Genomic DNA, 20,940 nt, shown 5'->3' with positions numbered 1-20,940 from the left:
CCTATGATACATAGGGCAATATATCTAGTATTTGTCCTTTGAGCTGTGGCAGTGAGACAGGCACGTGATCTCATGATAATTTGTATGCATTTTATGTAAAATGTGGTTCTATAAAACCTATATTTACTTATGTTTTTAAAGGCATTAAAACATAAAGTACTTACATATTTTGAATTTACATACTTGTCATCTAATGTTTACTTTGTTTGCCATGTGCTACAAAAGGCGTTTTCTCTGACATGCTGTGACTGGCAATAGAACTATAAAATACACCAAAAATGTAAACATAATTTCAAAATGATTTCTTTTTACATCAAACAATTGCGATCCAAATCTTCTGAATCCATATGACTTATAGAAAAAAGACCCATATCCTAGCCTTTATTCTGCGATCTTCATCTCCATCTCCATCTCCATCCTTAGCAGCGAGTCCAGTGACCGTAAATAGCAAAGCCCGTGCTGACTGACATGATCTTTACAAATTGCCGCTTCAAATGCAGGGTAATCGAACGCTCACTGGCTCTTGCCTGCATTCGTCATAGATTGTGACATGCCATGTTTCTGGTGAGGTGTGTCTGAATGATGCACGTGCGTATTCATGAGTTCATGGAATGGATTGGGAGAATAATATGGATAATATTTTCAATGATTAACAACATAAATTCTGCTCTGGCTCACACAAACATACTGTATTCCACCAGAGAGGACCAAGTCTGCAACACATCATCATTTGGATTACTTTTGGTACAGCTTTTGACATTTTTGCAATAAATAAATGATTATAATTGCATTTATCTGTCTGTCATATTTTTCTTATACTGTACAGAAATGTTTAGGTTCATAGATAGGACTATAAAAATATATTAATGCTATATTTAAACAAAAATATATATTTTTCTGCATATTTTGGTCAATTGCATTTTATATCCTTTTATATTTGCTATGAAATGGGTAGGTTCATATGATGTTGCTAAAAAAAGAACACTATTTTGTGTATTTGGTGTAATGAAATGTGTTTATGCGGTTTAAGATAAAAAAAAAATACATTATTTTTCACATACTGTACATTATTGTTGCTCTTCTTTGCCCCGCAATTCTGAAAAACGTAGATTTTTTTTGTTCTGAAAAGTGAGGTGCGTGCTGATAGGCCAGCTATGAAGTGCATTGTGATTGGCTGAATACCTTCAGCCTGTGACAGAAATGTTATGCCCCTTACCATACTCTGATGCTGTGTATCCCAGTGCGATGAGACAAAAACAATAAAACACATTACAAACGAGGCATTTGTTGTGTCCAGTGGGGACATATTTACTGATTATAATGACTTACACTGTCTCTTTGTGTGTTGCGTTGCATCGTGCCACATAAACCTAAAACCATGTCTCCATTTGTGATCGAAGAAATGACAAACAAGTGCTACTCTACACTGCTCAAAAGTAACGTTTGAATCATCAGTGGCAAATTCTTTAAATATGAAAGCATACTTTCAGACTATGAGTCAGAACAGCCGTCAATGCAGGCTACTCTCCCAGGAAACAGTCCTCAGTAAAAATGCGTTGTGCACACACAAATATTTGGTCATTCCAAAGCTTTGGAGCAGCAACAGAAAATGCCCAATCACCTTTGCATTTTGAACGAGATTGAGGAACCATCAGATGTAATTGATCATTTGAACGCAAATACCTATTGGATTGATGCAAACTGATTAAATCTGAAATATACTCTGGTGCTAAACCATGCAAAGCTTTAAAAACATATAATAGCACTTTATAATGAAACCTGTATCGTACAGGAAGCCAGTGTAATTTAATAAGCAGAGGAGTAAAATGCTCTCTTTTCTTAGTAACCGTTAAAAGCCTAGCCGCTGAATACTGAACAAGCTGTAGGCGGGAGAGAGAGGCCAGACTCACACCCAAATACAATGCATTACAATAATTCAAACAAGATGAAGCAAAAACATGCACAACTTTCTCAAATTATTCAAAAGAAAGGATAGACTTCAACTTAGATATAGATTGAAGACTATTTCTAATAACACATTAATTTGTCATTTGTGAGTCATTAGTATACAAATGATAATGAAAGCCATGATTTAAAAACATTTATCCTAGAGGGAGCGTATAAAGAGAAAACAAAACTGGTCCCAGGATTGAACCCAGAGGAACCCCACACATGAGAGGGGCAACAGTAATTCCCTATAATGACTGAAAAAGTCCTATCTTTTAAATATAAAGAAAACCATTCTAAGGCTAAATCCTGAATGCCAATACGGTCTCAAATGTGATCAATGAGAATCTTATGGTCAACTGTGTCAAATGCTGTGGTAAGATCTAAAAGTGACAATACAACACAACTTCCAGAATCAGCGCCACACAGAATATCATTAGTAACCCTCAAAAGAGCTGACTCTGTAATATGGCCAGCTCTAAAAGAGAAAAGAGAAAGGAAAACTTTAAATCACATCATATGACCCCTTTAAGGTTTGGGTGTTTTAGGTTAAGGGGTCTAAAATCTAAATCGCTTACAGATAAAACGATAAAAATGTATATTCTCTATAAAATTATAAGGTTTAGGTTTGGGGGTAGGTTAAGTGGTCTAAAAATCTAAATCACTAATTGACAAAATGACACAAATTCACTGATATGAATATCTTAATATAAAAGATACATAAATATTTGTATGCTTTTTAGCTAAAAATACATAGCGATTTGTTTGTTTTGCAGTTGCAAATATATGCAGCAATATATGCAGTTGAACAGGCTTGAATCATTTCTTCAGAAGAAGGTTTATATGTATCTGCTTGTATTTATCAAAGTGCCATGCGGCACACAGTATACTCTTCCTTAGCCTATGTTTAACAGATAAAAGGTTGTGTGCAGTGTTGGTCATCGTACTTTAAAAAAGTAATTAGTTACAGTTACAAATTACTTCTCCTAAAATGTAACTGAGTTAGTAACTCAGTTACCACATTGTAAAAGTAATTAGTTTCTCAGCAAAGTAACTGTGACGTTATTTTTTATGTTCCATAATGCTATTATGTCATATAACATCTTTAATACATAAGATGTTTATAATAACTGATTGAAGAATAAAGTATTTTAGACAATTTTGTATTTATTTGAACTCAATAGATTTCATATGATATGCATAGAAATAAAACATATAAAAAATAAATATTGAAAATAAAATTCAAGTGCAAAATTAAGACAAACAAATTTAAACTTGGGTAAAAAGAAACAAAGGGAAACCTGGCCATTAGTGCAAATCTCTGTAACTTGTTTATTAGGCCTAACGTTACTGCACAATGAACAGAACACTATCCAACTCTTATGGTGCGTTCACACCAGACTCTGACCCGTGCGCCATCTGACCGACCTCTCTACTGGTGTTCTGCTTCTGAACATCATAAATCAGCATGAGGGGTCCGTCTCTTGTCTTCCTGCTTGGCTCAGAATCGCTGCCTGTGCTGCTCGCCGATCCGTCAATGCGGTCTGTGTCCCTGCCACTAATAATTCACATTAGAAGGATAATGAACCATTTAATGACCTGTGTGTTGATTTATCAGACACTCTGGAGAGGGCAATTTAAAAATGTAATCCCATAAGTCACTGAGTTGCTGGCCGACATGTCTTGCTAAGCCTTTCATGGCCTCCACGGCTTCCCATTGTCCGAGCGTTAATCAGCGTGTGTTTAGGGTACGCGGAGCCATGGCTCACTTCTCATGCAGAGAAGCGGTCAGTTTTACACCCCCTGGTCAGGCTCTCTTCTCCTTTCCACAGTGACATATTAAACCCTGGATGAGCGAGAGAGTGATATTTCTAGCTTCTGCTCAGAGCACTCCTCAATGGACTGCTCATCATTAGGATGAGAGATCTGACACAGCATGCAGCTGCACTGGGTGATTTCATATGCTCCTCAGGGCTAAGCTTACTAAATTGCCTCTGCCTGTTGTGCTTGTGGAATAAATACAGCTCTGTGAGATGTATTTTTCAAATTCTAAAAGATGGTTCTATACATACAATTTTGTCTGGACCAAAATCTGAACATGTTGCATTTACATATACCAATCTATGTTTTTTTCTTTTCTCAGATGATTTGAGTCTTAAACCCAAAGAGATATTCTTTATAAAAGTTAAGACTTGTCCACGCCATCCTAAAATGCCTCGTTTAAACATGCCCCCACATATCTATGGGTGCGTTCGACTTGAAGCACGGCTGCAGTTGGAGATCGGCGAGTGCAGCCGCTTGCAGTCGGGGGGCGGAGTTGAAAATGGAGCAGTCACACGTTATCGTTGTCATGTGAATTTAGCCAATCGTGAAACAGCTGTGTCGTCATCAGCGCTCCTGCAGTCACTCTGGAGAAACTGTGGTGGCTGAGTCAGGCGGCTGCTCTCGAAACACTCTTGCGGTACTTTGATGCCACACGTGACAGTCATGTGGCATCGGCACCATCTCAAGTCAGACAAAATTTCTAACCGGCATGCACTGCTTCAAGTCAGACTGCTATCGGTTTGCGCAGTGCTGCGTGAAGTCGAATGCACCTGCCATTGTGTGAGAATATTTGCATAACACCGCTCAAATGTTCATGCAAAGAGAAAGGAAAATTTGAAATTGCATCATATGACCTCTTTAAGGCGTGTAACATTTCTGTTAGCTGGCCAATCAGAGCACTGGTCGGTTTTCAGAATTATGAACTTTGTAAAAATCTACGCATTTCAGAAAGGTGGGGCATATAAAAGAAACAATAATGTACAGTATGTGGAAAATAATGTGTTTTTTAACCTTAAACTTCATAAACACATTTCATTACACCAAATGCACAAAATAATGTTATTTTTAGCAACGTCATACGACCTATTTAAAAAGGCTTATAAATCAGCCAAAATGTATTTAAATTTAGTGTTCAGTAACCTTTTGTGATGGGTAAGTTTAGGGGTAGAGATTGGGTTATGTGAGAGAAAATATAATGAACCTGATAGGAAATCAGTGACAGTCTATGCAATCGACTGGCGCTACTCGTGAAAAACTTTTTATTCTGTGTCGCCCCATCAAACTCTCACTGGAATCTGCTCCTCTGGCCAATCAGTGATCAGTACAGTTTACAAGTTTTGGTCATGTTTTGGTAATGGTACGGTTCAGTTGGAACCTCAACCGAGGTGGTACTAAAAAAAAAGTACCAGGTACTGTACCCAGTGGAAAACCAACCAGAAGTGAACCGTACCTTGCCGTACCAGGCAGTGGAAAAGCGCCATTAGTTAGTCACAGGTTTAATGTTAGCCAAATTCAGTAAATGTGTTTCCAATCTCTCAATATTTGCATTAACTCTTTCTTGCATAAGTTAAAACCACCTTAAGTGAGCACACAAACTTTTCTAAGAATAATAGGATGTCTTTTGTTTTTTAATTAGGCGCTTTTTTATCACTCTTTCTGATAAGATCTCCAACTCTGTTCCTGGAGAGCTACTGTCCTGCAGATTTCAGCTCCAACCCCAATCAAACACACCTGAACCAACTAATCAAGATGTTCAGGGCTACTTGAGTATATTGGAACTGAAGTATGCAGGATGGTACTGTAGCTATCCTAGAGCACAGTTGGAGACCATTGGTTTAAAGCAAATGTCTGTGTTTTATGCTTTCAATGGAAGTCAGTGTTGTCTTAGTTTCACGTAGCCAGACCTTCAGACTGAAGTTCTGGAATTCATTGCAGCTTTCATTGGCCAAGGTCCGACCATAAGGCCGTTTGACCGACATGTCAAACAACCAATCACAGTTTGTTTTGTTCATCATCACATTTCGAGGCGTGGAAATGTCGCCACAATAACAGACCGGTGTGTAAAACTCTGTAACATATTTTAAAGATTCTATGCTGCAAACTTTAAATATTTGACATTCTTTTGGAAATCCAGCATTTAGTTGATCATGATAAGTGCTCGCCTTCACAGTTGTAAACACAACATTTTTCTTCTTTTGTGAGGGGGTTTGGCGCCATGGTATCTTTGTTTTCCTTGAGAACATTAAAGAACGCAACACACGTCTCGTTGAAATATGTAGAATTCAACCAATATGATGACGACTTTGACACTCCTGAATTGTTTCCACCTTTTTGTTCCTTTTGCATCAGACGTTTAGCCAATGGTCCTTGGCTGTAACGTCTGAGACTAGTGTTGTCTTTTTGTGCATGAACACCACTGACTTTCATTGTATATACAAAACAATTTATACATTATTAAAATTCTCTTCTTTTGCATTCCACAGGAGAAAGCTAGTCATACAAGTTCACAAGGTGAGTAAGTACAAGGTGAGTAACTGGATTTAAATTTTTCGGTGAAATACAATTTTTGTTGTTATAGTTTATATGTATTTTTGACTATTTATCTGATTGCTAGATGTGAGAGCTCATTTAGCCACTGGCAGATGGACCTTGAAACATAGGAAGTTTCATAGGAAGATAATGGGGGGACTAAATGACTAAATCCTTCAGTGGCCTGGATATATGCTACCCAGCCTAAGAGGTTGTTGGGTCCATTGAGACAACAGGTAAGGTTCGTCATTAAGTAGAGAGGCTTAGATAAAGGTGTTTGTGTGATTAACAGTCAATCAAAATATTTATTTTATGTTCTCCGCATGAAAGACCCACAAGTGGCAGATCAACGTGTTTCATTTGTCTCCGAGAAAGACGCTAGGACATAAAATAAAATGTGGAGGATGTTAACCTTGACAAGATGATTGACGGGCAGTTTAAACTGTGACAGGATGCACATAACCATGCAACAGAGTGGTCTGTTAAATATGCAATTATGATGAAGTAGTATGTTCTAAAACTTGACTACTCTTCTACTACACACTGAAAAATATGTACTTTCTTTCATACTTTTAGAGCATAGTACAAGTAGGTGAATTTGGGACACAACATATGCCTGTGGGTATAACAAATGACTCCAAAAATACACTAACTTCTGCTAATTTTCAAAATCAATTTATAATGCATTTTACAAAACCTATATATTTTGTCTTATTTTCAGTGCACAGGCAAATATGCTGTGTCATTTGTTTTTTTAATAATCAGGGTGCACAATGTCTTTCAGAAGGATTTATTTTCAGGTTTTGGAGGCCGGTTATGAGGTCCCATCAGAATAAACTGGGCAGAAATGGATTTTCTTATAATTCACAGGATGTCATGCATACAGAAAACTAGTCAAACATACTCTGGACCAACAACAAAAGTAATTTTCAAAAGTTGCTTGTAAATCCATTAGGGAAATAGAAGAGCATTCAATCCGAAGATTACACTCTTTGTCCTCTAGTTCTAGGTCTCACTTTTAATGTCCACATTTCTAAATCTGATCTGAGTTCAAGCGAGGAAACCTGGCTTGCTGCACTCTTCTCCGTAATGCCAATATTCCCAGCTCAGCACTCAAGAGAGTCAAATATAATACATTTTGTTCTCCATGAGAGATACTTTTATGGTATGGGGCGTGTCTATTACAAGGAAAATTAGGTGATTTTTCACATTTTTCTTTTTGCCAGTGTCCCACTGAGAATTTCATTTTGTGCAGGAGGACAGACTATCATTCCGGCAAATATCATCACAAAGGCCAAACTGTAAAAGGACGTGGCTTACTGGTAGAGGACAAAAAATATAATTTAATAAAATAAGTGTCCAATGTTTGTGCCCCCTCTGTCCCTTGTGGCAATGGCAATTTAGTAAATGTTTAACCATAAAGCGTAATATATGATGAATTAGTCTTTTGAATCAGCTAAAAGTGATCCAGCCAATTTGTCTATAGAAGCATTCAGTGCTTCAAGTGGAAGGAAAAAAGGATGTGCACTCCTACTGAACTCTGTTTTTAATAAATTATACTTTGCTTTTGTTCACAACGTTAAATAAATAAATAATAATAATAAATAATAATAAAAAAAAACATCAGGGGATTTTCACATATGATTAAAGGTCCACAGGTTAATGAAGAAGGGTTTGGTCACTCACTAGTCACTGCATATTTTTAATGGACACACAAACACAGTGGGGGTGCAAGCATTTCTGCCATTACATTGATGGTGAAGAGGGTGAAGCTTAAGTGCTGCTGTGGGAGCCTGCTCTTTTTCCTCAAGATGCACAAGATTCAGCCACGGTCATTTGTTTGTTCCTAAGTGAATAAATTTTTTGAATGAATCAGTTAAATCACAGATTCACTGACTCCACCTACTGTTGTGTAACCTGCAGAAAGACTTGCTCAAAAAACCCTACCACCTTAAAGAGCAAACATAGACCAGAAGAATGTTACATACAGTGAAATATATATTGACATAATATATGAAATTCTGCTGTTCCAATCAGCCAGAATAAGCCTTTTTTAAATCAGCTAGTATGTTTGTCTTAACACTGCTCACAATCTACACAGATAAAGAATGCGGCCCATTCTGTCTGGATCCATGTCCTGAAACATCACCTGAAAATCAATGAGCTCTATCAAAGTGTTACTGTCCATGTTAATGTGCCCCTGTCAGGTCATTGACCGGAAATGTGACAGAGACAGCATACTTCAGAAATGTCTGCTTTGCTGGAAAATTCCACTGCAAAGCCCTCCACATATTGCTTCTCTCATGGACTTTTAGCTTCTCACACTTCTTATAACAACCCAGTCTTGAGGAACAGTTATTTTCAGCAGACCCCTTCCACAAGAACGCAACCAAGTATATAAGATGGAAAGTGTGTATAGCACATTTGAAGTGAACATTCAACATATTGTGGATCTGAGTGGGGTGACACATAATGCAATATGTTGTTCTCTACATTTACAAAGAGATACAAAGATCCAGATAGCCATTAAAATGTCATTAGGTTATGTAGGCTGGAGTTCAGAGGGTACCCTACTGAATCACCTAACTGCTGTCTCCAGGGGGAGGTGAAAGACTGAATATTATAGACACGGGGAACACAAAGGGTTGAAATCACATCTGTGTCGAGGCGTGGAGGTGGGAAAAGTATAGGAGGAGGCAGGTTTCTTTGGCATGAGGTATTAGCACTCTGCTTTCTGAGATCCACTGCAGCTAAACAATGCTGCACCATGTTGAAACAGACTGTATAATAAGAAGTCCTTTCACATCACACACACACACACACACACACACACACACACACATATATATATATATATATATATACAGTACAGACCAAAAGTTTGGACACACCTTCTCATTCAAAGAGTTTTCTTTATTTTCATGACTATGAAAATTGTAGAGTCACACTGAAGGCATCAAGGGCTATTTGACCAAGAAGGAGAGTGATGGGGTGCTGCGCCAGATGACCTGGCCTCCACAGTCACCGGACCTGAACCCAATCGAGTTGGTTTAGGGGTGAGCTGGACCGCAGACTGAAGGCAAAAGGGCCAACAAGTGCTAAGCATCTCTCTGGTGACTACTTCTTGAAGCTCATCAAGAGAATGCCAAGAGTGTGCAAAGCAGTAATCAAAGCAAAAGGTGGCTACTTTGAAGAACCTAGAATATGACATATTTTCAGTTGTTTCACACTTTTTTGTTATGTATATAATTCCATATATAATTCCACGTGTTAATTCATAGTTTTGATGCCTTCAGTATGAATCCACAATTTTCATAGTCATTAAAATAAAGAAAACTCTTTGAATGAGAAGGTGTGTCCAAACTTTTGGTCTGTACTGTATATATATATATATATATATATATATATATATATATATATATATATATATATATATACATATATATACTTATGGAGTGCCCTCCATGAGTATTGGAACAGTAAAGACAAAATTGCTTTCTCTGTTGTGAAGTCAAGACATTTGCAAATATGATTAAGTGGTCGATATGCGACAAAACGTCACAGGTTACGTATGTAACCATGGTTCCCCGAAGGGAACAAGATTCTGTGTCCAAGAATGCTTTTGGGACACCCTTCAGCGTGACCAGCTCTGAATAATATGTGTAATCAGTTTCTTGAATGGGCGTGACTTCATAGGCGGGTGACATACTTCAGGACATACCCCACTCGAGGGTAGAGAACCACTTTGGCCATGCCACCATGTCTAAATAGGAAGGGGCCATTGAGAAGACCTGAAGATGCCCAACTCTCTTTAGAGAAGTGATAGCTAGAAGAAAGACAGTCTTAACCATGAGATAGCGATCAGCAATTTCTTCAATAGGCTCGAAAGGAGGCTTACAAAGAGCTTCTAGCACCAAAGCCAGGTCCCACGTGGGGACATAAGATCGTACTGGCGGCCTCAGGCTCAGCGCACTGTAGAGGAAAACTATAACTAGGGGGTGTCTGCCCACTGACTGGCCACCAAGAGGGGCGTGGTAGGCCGCAATGGCCGCCACGTAGACCTTAATGGTGGAGTGAGTCAACCCTGTGGAGAAACGGGACTGCAGGAATTCCAGTAGTGTACCAACTGGGCAGTTAACTGGGTCATATTGGCGATCTCCACACCAAGAAGTGAAAAGTTTCCACTTCAAGGCATAGGGAGGGAGCTGAGGGCGCTCTGGATTGGAGGATGGTCTCAACAACCTCGGTTGAGAGACCAGAAGCTACAAGATGTGCCCCCTCAGGGGCCACACCAATAACTTCCATAGCTCCGGGCGGGGGGTGAAATATCGTGCCCTCCGCCTGCGAGAGAAGATCCCTCCTGATGGGAAGAGCCATCAAGGAGCGAGATCAGATCTAAGAACCATAAACGGCCCGGCTAGAACGGGGCTACTAATAGAAGACGGACCCTGTCCTGGCAGACTCTTGCAAAAACTCCCAGGAGCAGAGCGATTGAGGGAAAAGCATACAGACGAAGTCTCGCTCCAACATTCATATACCAAGGAATATGTACTGCTCTGTGAGACGCGTCCATCGCTAGCGTTACATGGTGATAAGGAGCTCGCAGCACTGGGCCCTGAGACAAGAACCAAGGCTTCCTCCACATGTCTAAGACACGTAGGCATCGCCACATGACCTTGATCATGCGAAGTGGGATTCCCCTTGGGGAGAACCCCTTGGTCTTGAGCCACCACTGTAGGGATCTCATGTACAGCAGACCAATAGGTAAAACGTTGGACGCAGCTACCATTAACCCCAATAGTTTCTGAAGTGAGTGAGTGACTGGCCTTCTCTTACTCTCTTGATTGACTTGAGGTCCGACTCGATCCAATCAGGGGACAGACGTGCCTGCATCACGGTTGAATCCCACAGTATGCACAGATAAGTGGCCCTCTGTAATGCTGAAAGCACACTTTCCTTGCCGTTTGATCTTAACCCCAGCTTTTTCATATGGGCGAGAATGACATCTCGATGTCGAACCACCACCTGCTTTGATTGAGCCAAAATCAACCAATCTTCGATATAATTTAGTACGCGGATGCCCTGGAGTCGCAGTGGAGCCAGCGCAGCATCCACACACTTTGTGAAAGTTTGAGGTGAGAGTGCTAGACCAAAAGGAAGAACTCAATACTGGTAAGCTTCGCCCCTAAAAGGAAACCTTAGGAACTTCCTGTGATTGGGAAGGATGGAGATAAGAAAATAAACATCTTTTAGATCGATTGTGCTAAACCAGTCTTTGGAACTGATCTGAGAAACGACTTGCCTGATAGTAAGCATCTTGAACTTCAGACTGAGCGGTTTAATGATGCAGATCTAAAATCGGACGCAACCCCCGATCCTTCTTTGGAACTATAAAGTATCGGTTGTAAAACCAGGACTCTCTGTCGTGAGGAGGGACCACCTCAATGGCCTCCTTCTTCAAGAAGGTATCAGAGCCTGCTCGGTGCCTGCTCGGTGCCTGCTCGGTGCAGTATCCAATATCAGAGCCTGCTCGGTGCCCACTAATGTGGGAAAAAACCCCTTGAAAGGTGGCGGCGGAGCGCCAAATTGAATTCAATAAACTTTTTCTACAGTCTGTAGGACCCAATGAGACACATTTGGCAGTAGCTTCCACGTTGCTAAATAGTCTACTAAGGGAACCTTAGACCTTAGACTGGTCTCTGATGTACTTTGAGCTGCTAGCTCGGTGGCCTGAAGAGGAGGACTGGCAGGAGACAACTGAACTAGCTGCTGTTGAGGGCTCTGAGGCGAGACGGACACTGTGTAATGCGGTGCACCCCGCTCTTCCCCAGTAGGGGTCACCCTCATCGGTCCTGCTTTTTGATGTTGGTTGTCAGGACCCCTTTGTCGAGGGCTAAAGCCTCCTGCTTAGAGCGCCACCGACCTCGGTCCAGTTGCAGGGGAGCGCAAGAGGCGATGCTCACTTTTTGCACCTCTTTGTATGAGGAGCTGGTATACGGCCAGGGCTGATCCCGCCCGGCAGCCCCCTGAGCTAAAGAATGGCGAGGGAGGAACCGCTGGAATGTCGCTGCTTGTTTATGAGCCTTCTGGTATATGTCGACGACGGAATTGACGGCTCTTTTAAATCAGACAGGGTCAACCACAGATGTCTTTCTGCCGCCACCAGGGCTGCCATGGACCGCCCAATCACCGCCCAAACACTCTCCTCATTCATCTCCTCGTAGGCAGATAGGCAGAGCGTCGCGTCCGCTTCCCGGGGGGAAGTAGCGCCAAAGCGTGCTTCCCCTCCCAGAGAGCGAACGCTGGATCTGGCAGGTGAGGACGAAGATAGGGACTCGCCGTCTGCATTCCCTCCACCAGATCCAATTGTGATCCCCACGAGTGCAGCTGCCACTCTGCCTCGGCGAAAGTGAGGCAAGCACCGCAAGGAATGCTCATGAAAACTCCCTCCTCAAAGAGAGCCCTCCGAGAGCGAAGCGTACGCAGGTGAAGCTGTTCACAGTGTTCACCTCGAGAGCCGACTCTGTATGCTCCACTCCCAAGCAGAATACGCACAAACTGCGTGTATCCCTGCTCGTGATGTAGCGAGAACAGGGAGGAGCTTGAAATTCGATCCACTTAGCACAAATGCTTCGTGCATCAATAACATGGCAGCCTTTAGAGTCTAAACAATCCTTCCTTCTGAGTAGCCTACACTTAATGCAGTATGTCACCTGTATTAAGGTGGCACTCCAGAAACAATCTACAGAGAAAATATTCCCTTCTCTGGGATATAAGTTTATCTGGTTAGAATTGTGCTAGGATGTAGCAAACTGTCCTAACCAGACAGTCAACCTTGATTTTGAATATGATAGCAGAATGTCTAAGAGAGACTTTTGAGACCAACAAGCCATATGGTGTGTGATTTAGAACACCAGTTGAGTCATTCGTTCCATCCCATTAATCCTAACATGGATAAATTAAAACCATTCCACAAATTATGCACAGCAGTTATAGTATCTGCACTCACAATTCACCTATATTTTATTACAATATATCATATACATGCAACTGCAGTACACCTGTGAGCCAAAAACTATCCTCAAGGGAGATTGTTTTGGGTGTGTTTTGGGAGTGTGAAGGTTCAGAGTGATGCCAGTGTTTCTAGAGTGCACATAATACTCATATCTCATGTCATAATATTAAAAAGGCTGTTTACTTCGCCTAAAAAGGCAAACAGGGGAGACGGCGAGACAAACACAAAATAAACTGTACAAAATATAATCTCTGCTGTAAACAATGGCTCAGTGGATACTGAGTCAGCCAAAAAACAAAGGACTGCTTAAAGGGTTAGTTCATCAGAGAATGAAAATTCATCTATTTTCTACTCGCCCTTGAAGCATCCTAGGTTTATGTGACTTTCTTCTTTCAGAATAATCCAATCGGAGTTATATTAAATATTGTCCTTGCTCTTCCAAGCTTTTCAATTGGTGTAAGCGGGTGTTTGTTAGCAACCCAGGGTCATTAGTGCCATTGGTGGTGACATTTCTGCAAAATTATATTGTTGCTTTTTGAAGAGTGTGAGGTGCTAAAAACAGATGAATCTGGCAATTAATATTTTCTTTGTTAATGTTTTATGTTATGCTATGTTGTTATGATATTTGTTATATTGTTAGGTTTTGTGGGAGTTCAGAAATTAAATCTATTATGAGTGGCACAAAAATGTCTTAAAATAGTAAGTAGTCAACCTACACTAAACCCTGCCCTAAACCTAAAACCTAAAAATATGATAAAAATACATGTTTAAAAAATACAAATTCTGATTAATAATAAAAGGTAGTAGCTATTCTTCCTGGGGTCCGACAAGTAAAAAAACAAAATTACATTACATTGCATTAATCCATAGCAATACAAACTAATACAATAAAACATACAAACCCAAAATCCATTGAGAACATCAAAATCAGCAATTTACTGAGTACTGTACCATTAAATATTTATTTAACGATTTTTTAAACCTCATTTTACTTTTGTATGCAATTCATTCCATATTTGAATTCCTCTATACATTACAGTCTGTTGCTTGGCATTAGCTTTTGAAACGGGAAGCAAAAAATATCCTTTTAATGCATGCCTGGTGTTAAAATTATGACTAGCATTACCATACAAAGGTTTAGATTACAATACACTTGGATCTCTCAATACTGAAATGTTTCTTATAAAACATAGCAGAGAAGCAATTACCCTATCCTTCAACATTAGACAACCTAAATTTTGTGCATTCTCATAATTCTGGACTAACTGTAATTTTTCTAAATCTTTACTTGATGCACTCGACCATAACACTGGACAGTAGTCTAAATAAGTAAGTACCATTGTTTGCACAACTTGAGAGATGTTTTGTGTGCAAAAACTTGAGACATGTATTGTGTGCACAAACATCTTAGTCACTCTGAGTTTAACCTTTTAAAGCAGTCCTTGTCTGACTGCAGTGTTCTTTCTGATAGACAGCTTAGAGCAATTGCAAAACACCATAAAGAATTTATAATTTAAACTCTCCACAGCACCTCACAAATAAACATGGATTATGCATAATGACAGGAAAATAGCTCACAGCATGTCCAAAGTCTTGAAATGTGTTGCTGAAGACAGTGAATATGTACACAATGCTGCTTTGCTGGCTGCAGTGGTGGTACTTTACAAGAGATTAAATTTATTGGACTGTTTTAACGTGCTGACTGTTATGCTAAAGTACGTTATCAGAACTTTCCAGAAAGTTGCATCTCTCAGTTGTTTAAGAAATGACGCAAAATATTAAACAAATTATTCTTTAAATAGTATTCTTTAATACAAATATATGCAGCATGCTGCTCAGTCAGCAATGCAATGATGAAGTATTGCAACTGAAAAAACAAAAGCACCTTTCCCTGCAGATGTTCTTTTCTGGATTTTCTTCTTAGCCCACATATACAGCTATGTATTATTCATAACATGATGTGGCAAAAGTGTTGCAGAAATTGAATAGTGGAGCACTTGCCTAGCATTTTGACTGACTGCACAGCTCCATACATCCCTCTTAACCCAACCAATCTGGGGCATGTTTTCCAAAAGCATTGTTAGATAACTAAGGTGGTAAGTTCCATTGAACTCTTGGAAAAGACAGAACTTGCGACCACAGTTGCTCTGGGAAACGCAGCACTGAACTGAAGCCATCAATGGATATTCTTTATCTTTGCTATTGTCACGGAGTCACAAGCAATGGCAGATTCTTCAGCTTCACCCAGTCATTCACAATCACACCAGAATTATGATGCACTTCACCTGCAGCACCAATCAGTCACAGTATAAAGCCACCTTCCCATCACCACCACAGTATCTGGTCTTATTCTTCACGAGTGTGTATCAATGCCCTTACCAAACAGTAGTATACTTCATGTTTATTTTACTAAGTATACTTAAGTAAAGTTCAATTTAAAATATTTTTAAGTATACTTTATGTAGCAAGTATACAAATATCAGTGTTCTAGTAGTATACTTGTAAGTGTAATGTTTCAATACTCATTGGGACTAAATTGGCCCACTTTCTAGTATATAAAAGTATATTTTTAAGTATAATTTAAGTGTAACAGTTGCAAACTTTGAATACACAGTTTACCTCTACGTTTGTAGTTTGTACTGCAATTATACTTTTGCAATTATACTGCTATTGAACTTTTAGGTATACTGATAGTTTACTAATTAAATACTTTTTACACTTTGAAGTAAACTACTAGTTTAGTAGTTTTATACTGCAAGTATACTCATAAGTGAATTTAATTTCATACTTTAAGTATACTACCATGTCCCTATTTACAACCCGAATTCCGGAAAAGTTGGGACGTTTTTTAAATTTTAATAAAATGAAAACTAAAGGAATTTCAAATCACATGAGCCAATATTTTATTCACAATAGAACATAGACAACGTAGCAAATGTTTAAACTGAGAAATTTTACACTTTTATCCACTTAATTAGCTCATTTAAAATTTAATTCCTGCTACAGGTCTCAAAAAAGTTGGCACGGGGGCAACAAATGGCTAAAAAAGCAAGCAGTTTAGAAAAGATTCAGCTGGGAGAACATCTAGTGATTAATTAAGTTAATTGATATCAGGTCTGTAACATGATTAACTATAAAAGCTTTGTCTTAGAGAAGTAGAGTCTCTCAGAAGTAAAGATGGGCAGAGGCTCTCCAATCTGTGAAAGACTGCGTAAAAACATTGTGGAAAACTTTAAAAACAATGTTCCTCAACGTCAAATTGCAAAGGCTTTGCAAATCTCATCATCTACAGTGCATAACATCATCAAAAGATTCAGAGAAACTGGAGAAATCTCTGTGCGTAAGGGACAAGGCCGAGACCTTTATTGGATGCCCGTGGTCTTCGGGCTCTCAGACGACACTGCATCACTCATCGGCATGATTGTGTCAATGACATTACTAAATGGGCCCAGGAATACTTTCAGAAACCACTGTCGGTAAACACAATCCGCCGTGCCATCAGCAGATGCCAACTAAAGCTCTATCATGCAAAAAGGAAGCCATATGTGAACATGGTCCAGAAGCGCCGTCGTGTCCTGTGGGCCAAGGCTCATTTAAAATGGACTATTCCAAAGTGGAATAGTGTTTTATGGTCAGACGAGTCCAAATTTGACATTCTTGTTGGAAATCACGGACGCCGTGTCCTCCGGGCTAAAGAGGAGGGAGACCTTCCAGCATGTTATCAGCGTTCAGTTCAAAAGCCAGCATCTCTGATGGTATGGGGGTGCATAAGTGCATACGGTATGGGCAGCTTGCATGTTTTGGAAGGCTCTGTGAATGCTGAAAGGTATATAAAGGTTTTAGAGCAACATATGCTTCCCTCCAAACAACGTCTATTTCAGGGAAGGCCTTGTTTATTTCAGCAGGACAATGCAAAACCACATACTGCAGCTATAACAACAGCATGGCTTCATCGTAGAAGAGTCCGGGTGCTAACCTGGCCCGCCTGCAGTCCAGATCTTTCACCTATAGAGAACATATGGCGCATCATTAAACGAAAAATACGTCAAAGACGACCACGAACTCTTCAGCAGCTGGAAATCTATATAAGGCAAGAATGGGACCAAATTCCAACAGCAAAACTCCAGCAACTCATAGCCTCAATGCCCAGACGGCTTCAAACTGTTTTGAAAAGAAAAGGAGATGCTACACCATGGTAAACATGCCCCGTCCCAACTATTTTGAGACCTGTAGCAGAAATCAAAATTGAAATGAGCTCATTTTGTGCATAAAATTGTAAACTTTCTCAGTTTAAACATTTGCTATGTTATCTATGTTCTATTGTGAATAAAATATTGGCTCATGTGATTTGAAAGTCTTTTAGTTTTCATTTTATTAAAATTTAAAAAACGTCCCAACTTTTCCGGAATTCGGGTTGTAGGTTTTAATTTGTATATATTTTGTTACATCAATATCTGTACATATAAATAATCCAAAGAAAGAACAGGGTATCTGCTTGTAAACAAAAACATTTTATTCTAGCTTAATGCATTCTTTTTTTAAAACACTTTAAAGTTTCATAACAAAATAAAGAAATAACATTTTGAACAAAAAGCTGAAAAAAGACTATGAATTGGATTCAGAATGATAATCAAAACGTAAATGGAGTCACACCCCAAAGCTTGACTGGAATTATTACCTCTTCATTGGTCAACATTTTATTCCATAATGTTACAGTTTTGATGCTTTTTCATGTCAGATGACCGTGTTCAGTTACATGTGTTAGTATCTTTTGTTTCTTTTTTCGTCTCCATTTTTTTGGAAATTCTGTGCAGACGATGTGTACTAGCGCCCTCTAACGTATAATAATGAAAACACAGATTTTAGAAGTATAGCTCAAATATATTTAGAATTTTTATAAGTCAGGTATACTTAAATGTGATTTTAAGTACATTTCTGAGAAGTACATAAAAAGCAAACTCAAAGCATACTTTCCTAATTTTTTTGTTTAAAATAAGTATACCAATAGCACACTTTAATAAATTTATTTTTCATAAGGGTGGTCCATTCTGCTTATGCCTTTGCTACTTACCTGTTTTTCTGACGAATTCCATTCCAGTCCAGTCGTCTACCATCATCTTCTGTCTTTCTCCCAGCACTCTGACTCAGCCTCACTCTGCAAATAACCTTGGTGATTGTTGTCAGCTAAGTCGGACTTAGTAAGTCCTAGCTCAAGATTACCTTATTAACTCACCTGTGGTCATTGCTTTCACCTCTCCCGAAGCCTGTAAATAAACTCCATTAGACCATTGTCTCCTTCTGTTCACTGATATCTACTGCTAAAATACAGAATACCGTCATTTATATTAGAATGACATTGTGGACACTGTGGAGGTTTGGGTTAAGAAATGCAGCAGTTCATCAATGTTGTAATTAGGGGCCAAGCACCGAAGGTGCGAGGCACCTATTGAAATCATTGGCGGTGTTATTCTTCTTCTTCTTCTTCTTCTTCTTCCGCTGCAAGTCTATGGTAGCCCATAGAACCGATTGCAGGAAAGTTTAATAATTTGCACACTGATAGAGGACAGTCCCAACATTAACTATACCAAATTTGTTAATTAGCGCCACCACTTGTCCAAAGTTTCAATATTTGTATGCTAATAACTTTTGAACTGTAAGCCAGAAATTGAAAATTCTTTTTTTCCTCTGAAACCTACTTTTTCGAACTCGTCCAAGATGGTTAGTCCGATTTTCATGAAAATTGGCTCAGATCATCTTCAGACAATGATAGCAAAAAGTAATGGAATTCAAGTTGATTCCAACCGTTCTCGTGGACAAATTTGACGAAAAGCATGCAAAAATGCATGTGAGGCTATATCTCGGCAACGGTTTGGCATATTGAGACCAAACTTGGTGTGTGTTATAAAAACCATGACCTGAGACTACCTGCAGTTTTTCAAAGCAGCGCCACCTAGTGGTCAGGAGATATGAAAAATGCATATTTTTGCTTATAACTTCTGAATGGTTTGGCCAAACTGGTCTCTTTAGATTGACTGAGTCATGTCGAGTCGAATGATATCCAATTTTCCCGTGTCAGCCATTTTGAATTATGTTTTAAAATGATGTACTTTTTGAACGCATTATTGTATCGTTCTGAAAATAATCACAAAAATATTCGGCTCCATGTCCTGAAGGTACTCAAAAAGTTTGGTGGCAGCACCACCTTGTGGTCAAGAGATATAATGAAATATCAAAAAAATGCTAATAACTTTTGAATATATTAGACTATTGAAATGAAAATGTTCTCCCTATATTCTATGTGTAATGCCGAGAACATTGATACCAATTATGCCACAATTGGCCATACTTCCTGTCCGCCATTTTGATCAATGTTGAAAATCTACTTTTTCGAACTCCTACTAGACCATTCGATTTTCACCAAATTTGACCCCACTGGCAAAAAGTTATGGATTTCGAATTGATATACAAAACGGTTCTCATTTAGCGCATCAACAAATTTGCTGGGAAGATGATAAAAAGGATTTAGAGGCTGTATCTCAGCAAAGCTTTGACATATTTGCACCAGACTTTGTATGTGTCATTGTCACCTCACACTGACTATGCCACATACATTTTGTAACAACGCCACCTATTGGTCAAGAGTAATAAACCAATCATTAACCATTAATAATTACACTTATAAATGCTAATAACTTTTCATTGCATTAGCCTATTGCAACGAAACTGGTCGCAAAATATGTAATGCAGACATGTGCCATCAATGTAGAATACTTCACTTTGAAACAGTTCATCTTTGCATAATGCCAACTGTTTCAGATATTGTTTTAAAATAGCAAGCAGTGTAAAGTGTGTTGCACAGTATGCAGTAAACTGCATGCTAGTATTCCATTATGAAGCTTTGTAGTAAACTGCATGCTAGTATTCCATTATGAAGCTTTGTTCTTCCTGGTGAGATTCAGAATGTGAGGTTGAACATATGGTATTGATTTCTCCAGAACCATCTAACAATTTTAAAATAAAACAAAGGCTAAAATATATACAGTTTTCTTTTCTTTTCTTTCTTTCTTTTTTTAATGGATAAAGCAAAACTCATTTTATGTTGTAATACAGATCTACAGATCTAATGTATGTGGGGAAGCTGAGCAGATATATAAGGGTCTAAGGAGTTCTCATAAACTTTTCTTTTCATTTTGTTCTGATACACTTATGGAGTGACAGGATAACAAATCATTCTGTCTGGACAGCAGGGTTATAGGGGGAAGTTTGCTGCAAAGGGAGAGTTTAGTCTCTGCTTTTTCTTAACTGTTCCTAGCCCCTGTAGCATCTTAACATCAATCTATGTAACAAGGATGCGTTTTCAGGACAACTGTAACTCACTGATTAACTTCCACAGTACAATGACGGCATTGGAGAATAGTGCAGCAGCAAACCTAGCACCTGACTGCTTCACAAATTTTGTTTCCTGTCATTGTCATATTTGTTGTTTGACTCATTTAGCATTCCTTCTTACATCATACACCAGTTTTTGCTTCACATGCATGTACATTCTTCAAAAATGGGGCCGATTGTTGACATACTAAAATAGAAATTGAAATGGAATGGTATAGATATCGAATGTACTACAT

General features: G+C 39.0%; 1 protein-coding gene across 1 annotated transcript in view; it reads right to left on the bottom strand.

Moving 5' to 3' along the window:
• Nucleotides 1-2,393: 2,393 nt before the first annotated feature.
• Nucleotides 2,394-20,940, bottom strand: part of LOC132098861 (coiled-coil domain-containing protein 106-like) — a 31,747-nt gene continuing 13,200 nt past the window's right edge. The window contains exons 4-5 of the mRNA XM_059505091.1: nucleotides 3,345-3,505; nucleotides 2,394-2,425 (exon numbers count right to left, since the gene is read on the bottom strand). Coding sequence (XP_059361074.1) covers nucleotides 2,394-2,425; nucleotides 3,345-3,505 — 193 coding nt within the window. The remainder of the gene's footprint in view (nucleotides 2,426-3,344; nucleotides 3,506-20,940) is intronic.

Source organism: Carassius carassius, chromosome 2 (genome assembly GCF_963082965.1).
Source record: "Carassius carassius chromosome 2, fCarCar2.1, whole genome shotgun sequence".
Taxonomy (NCBI): Eukaryota; Metazoa; Chordata; class Actinopteri; order Cypriniformes; family Cyprinidae; genus Carassius; species Carassius carassius.
The sequence above is the reverse complement of the archived record's forward strand: the minus strand, read 5'-3'. Positions and strand labels throughout refer to the sequence as shown.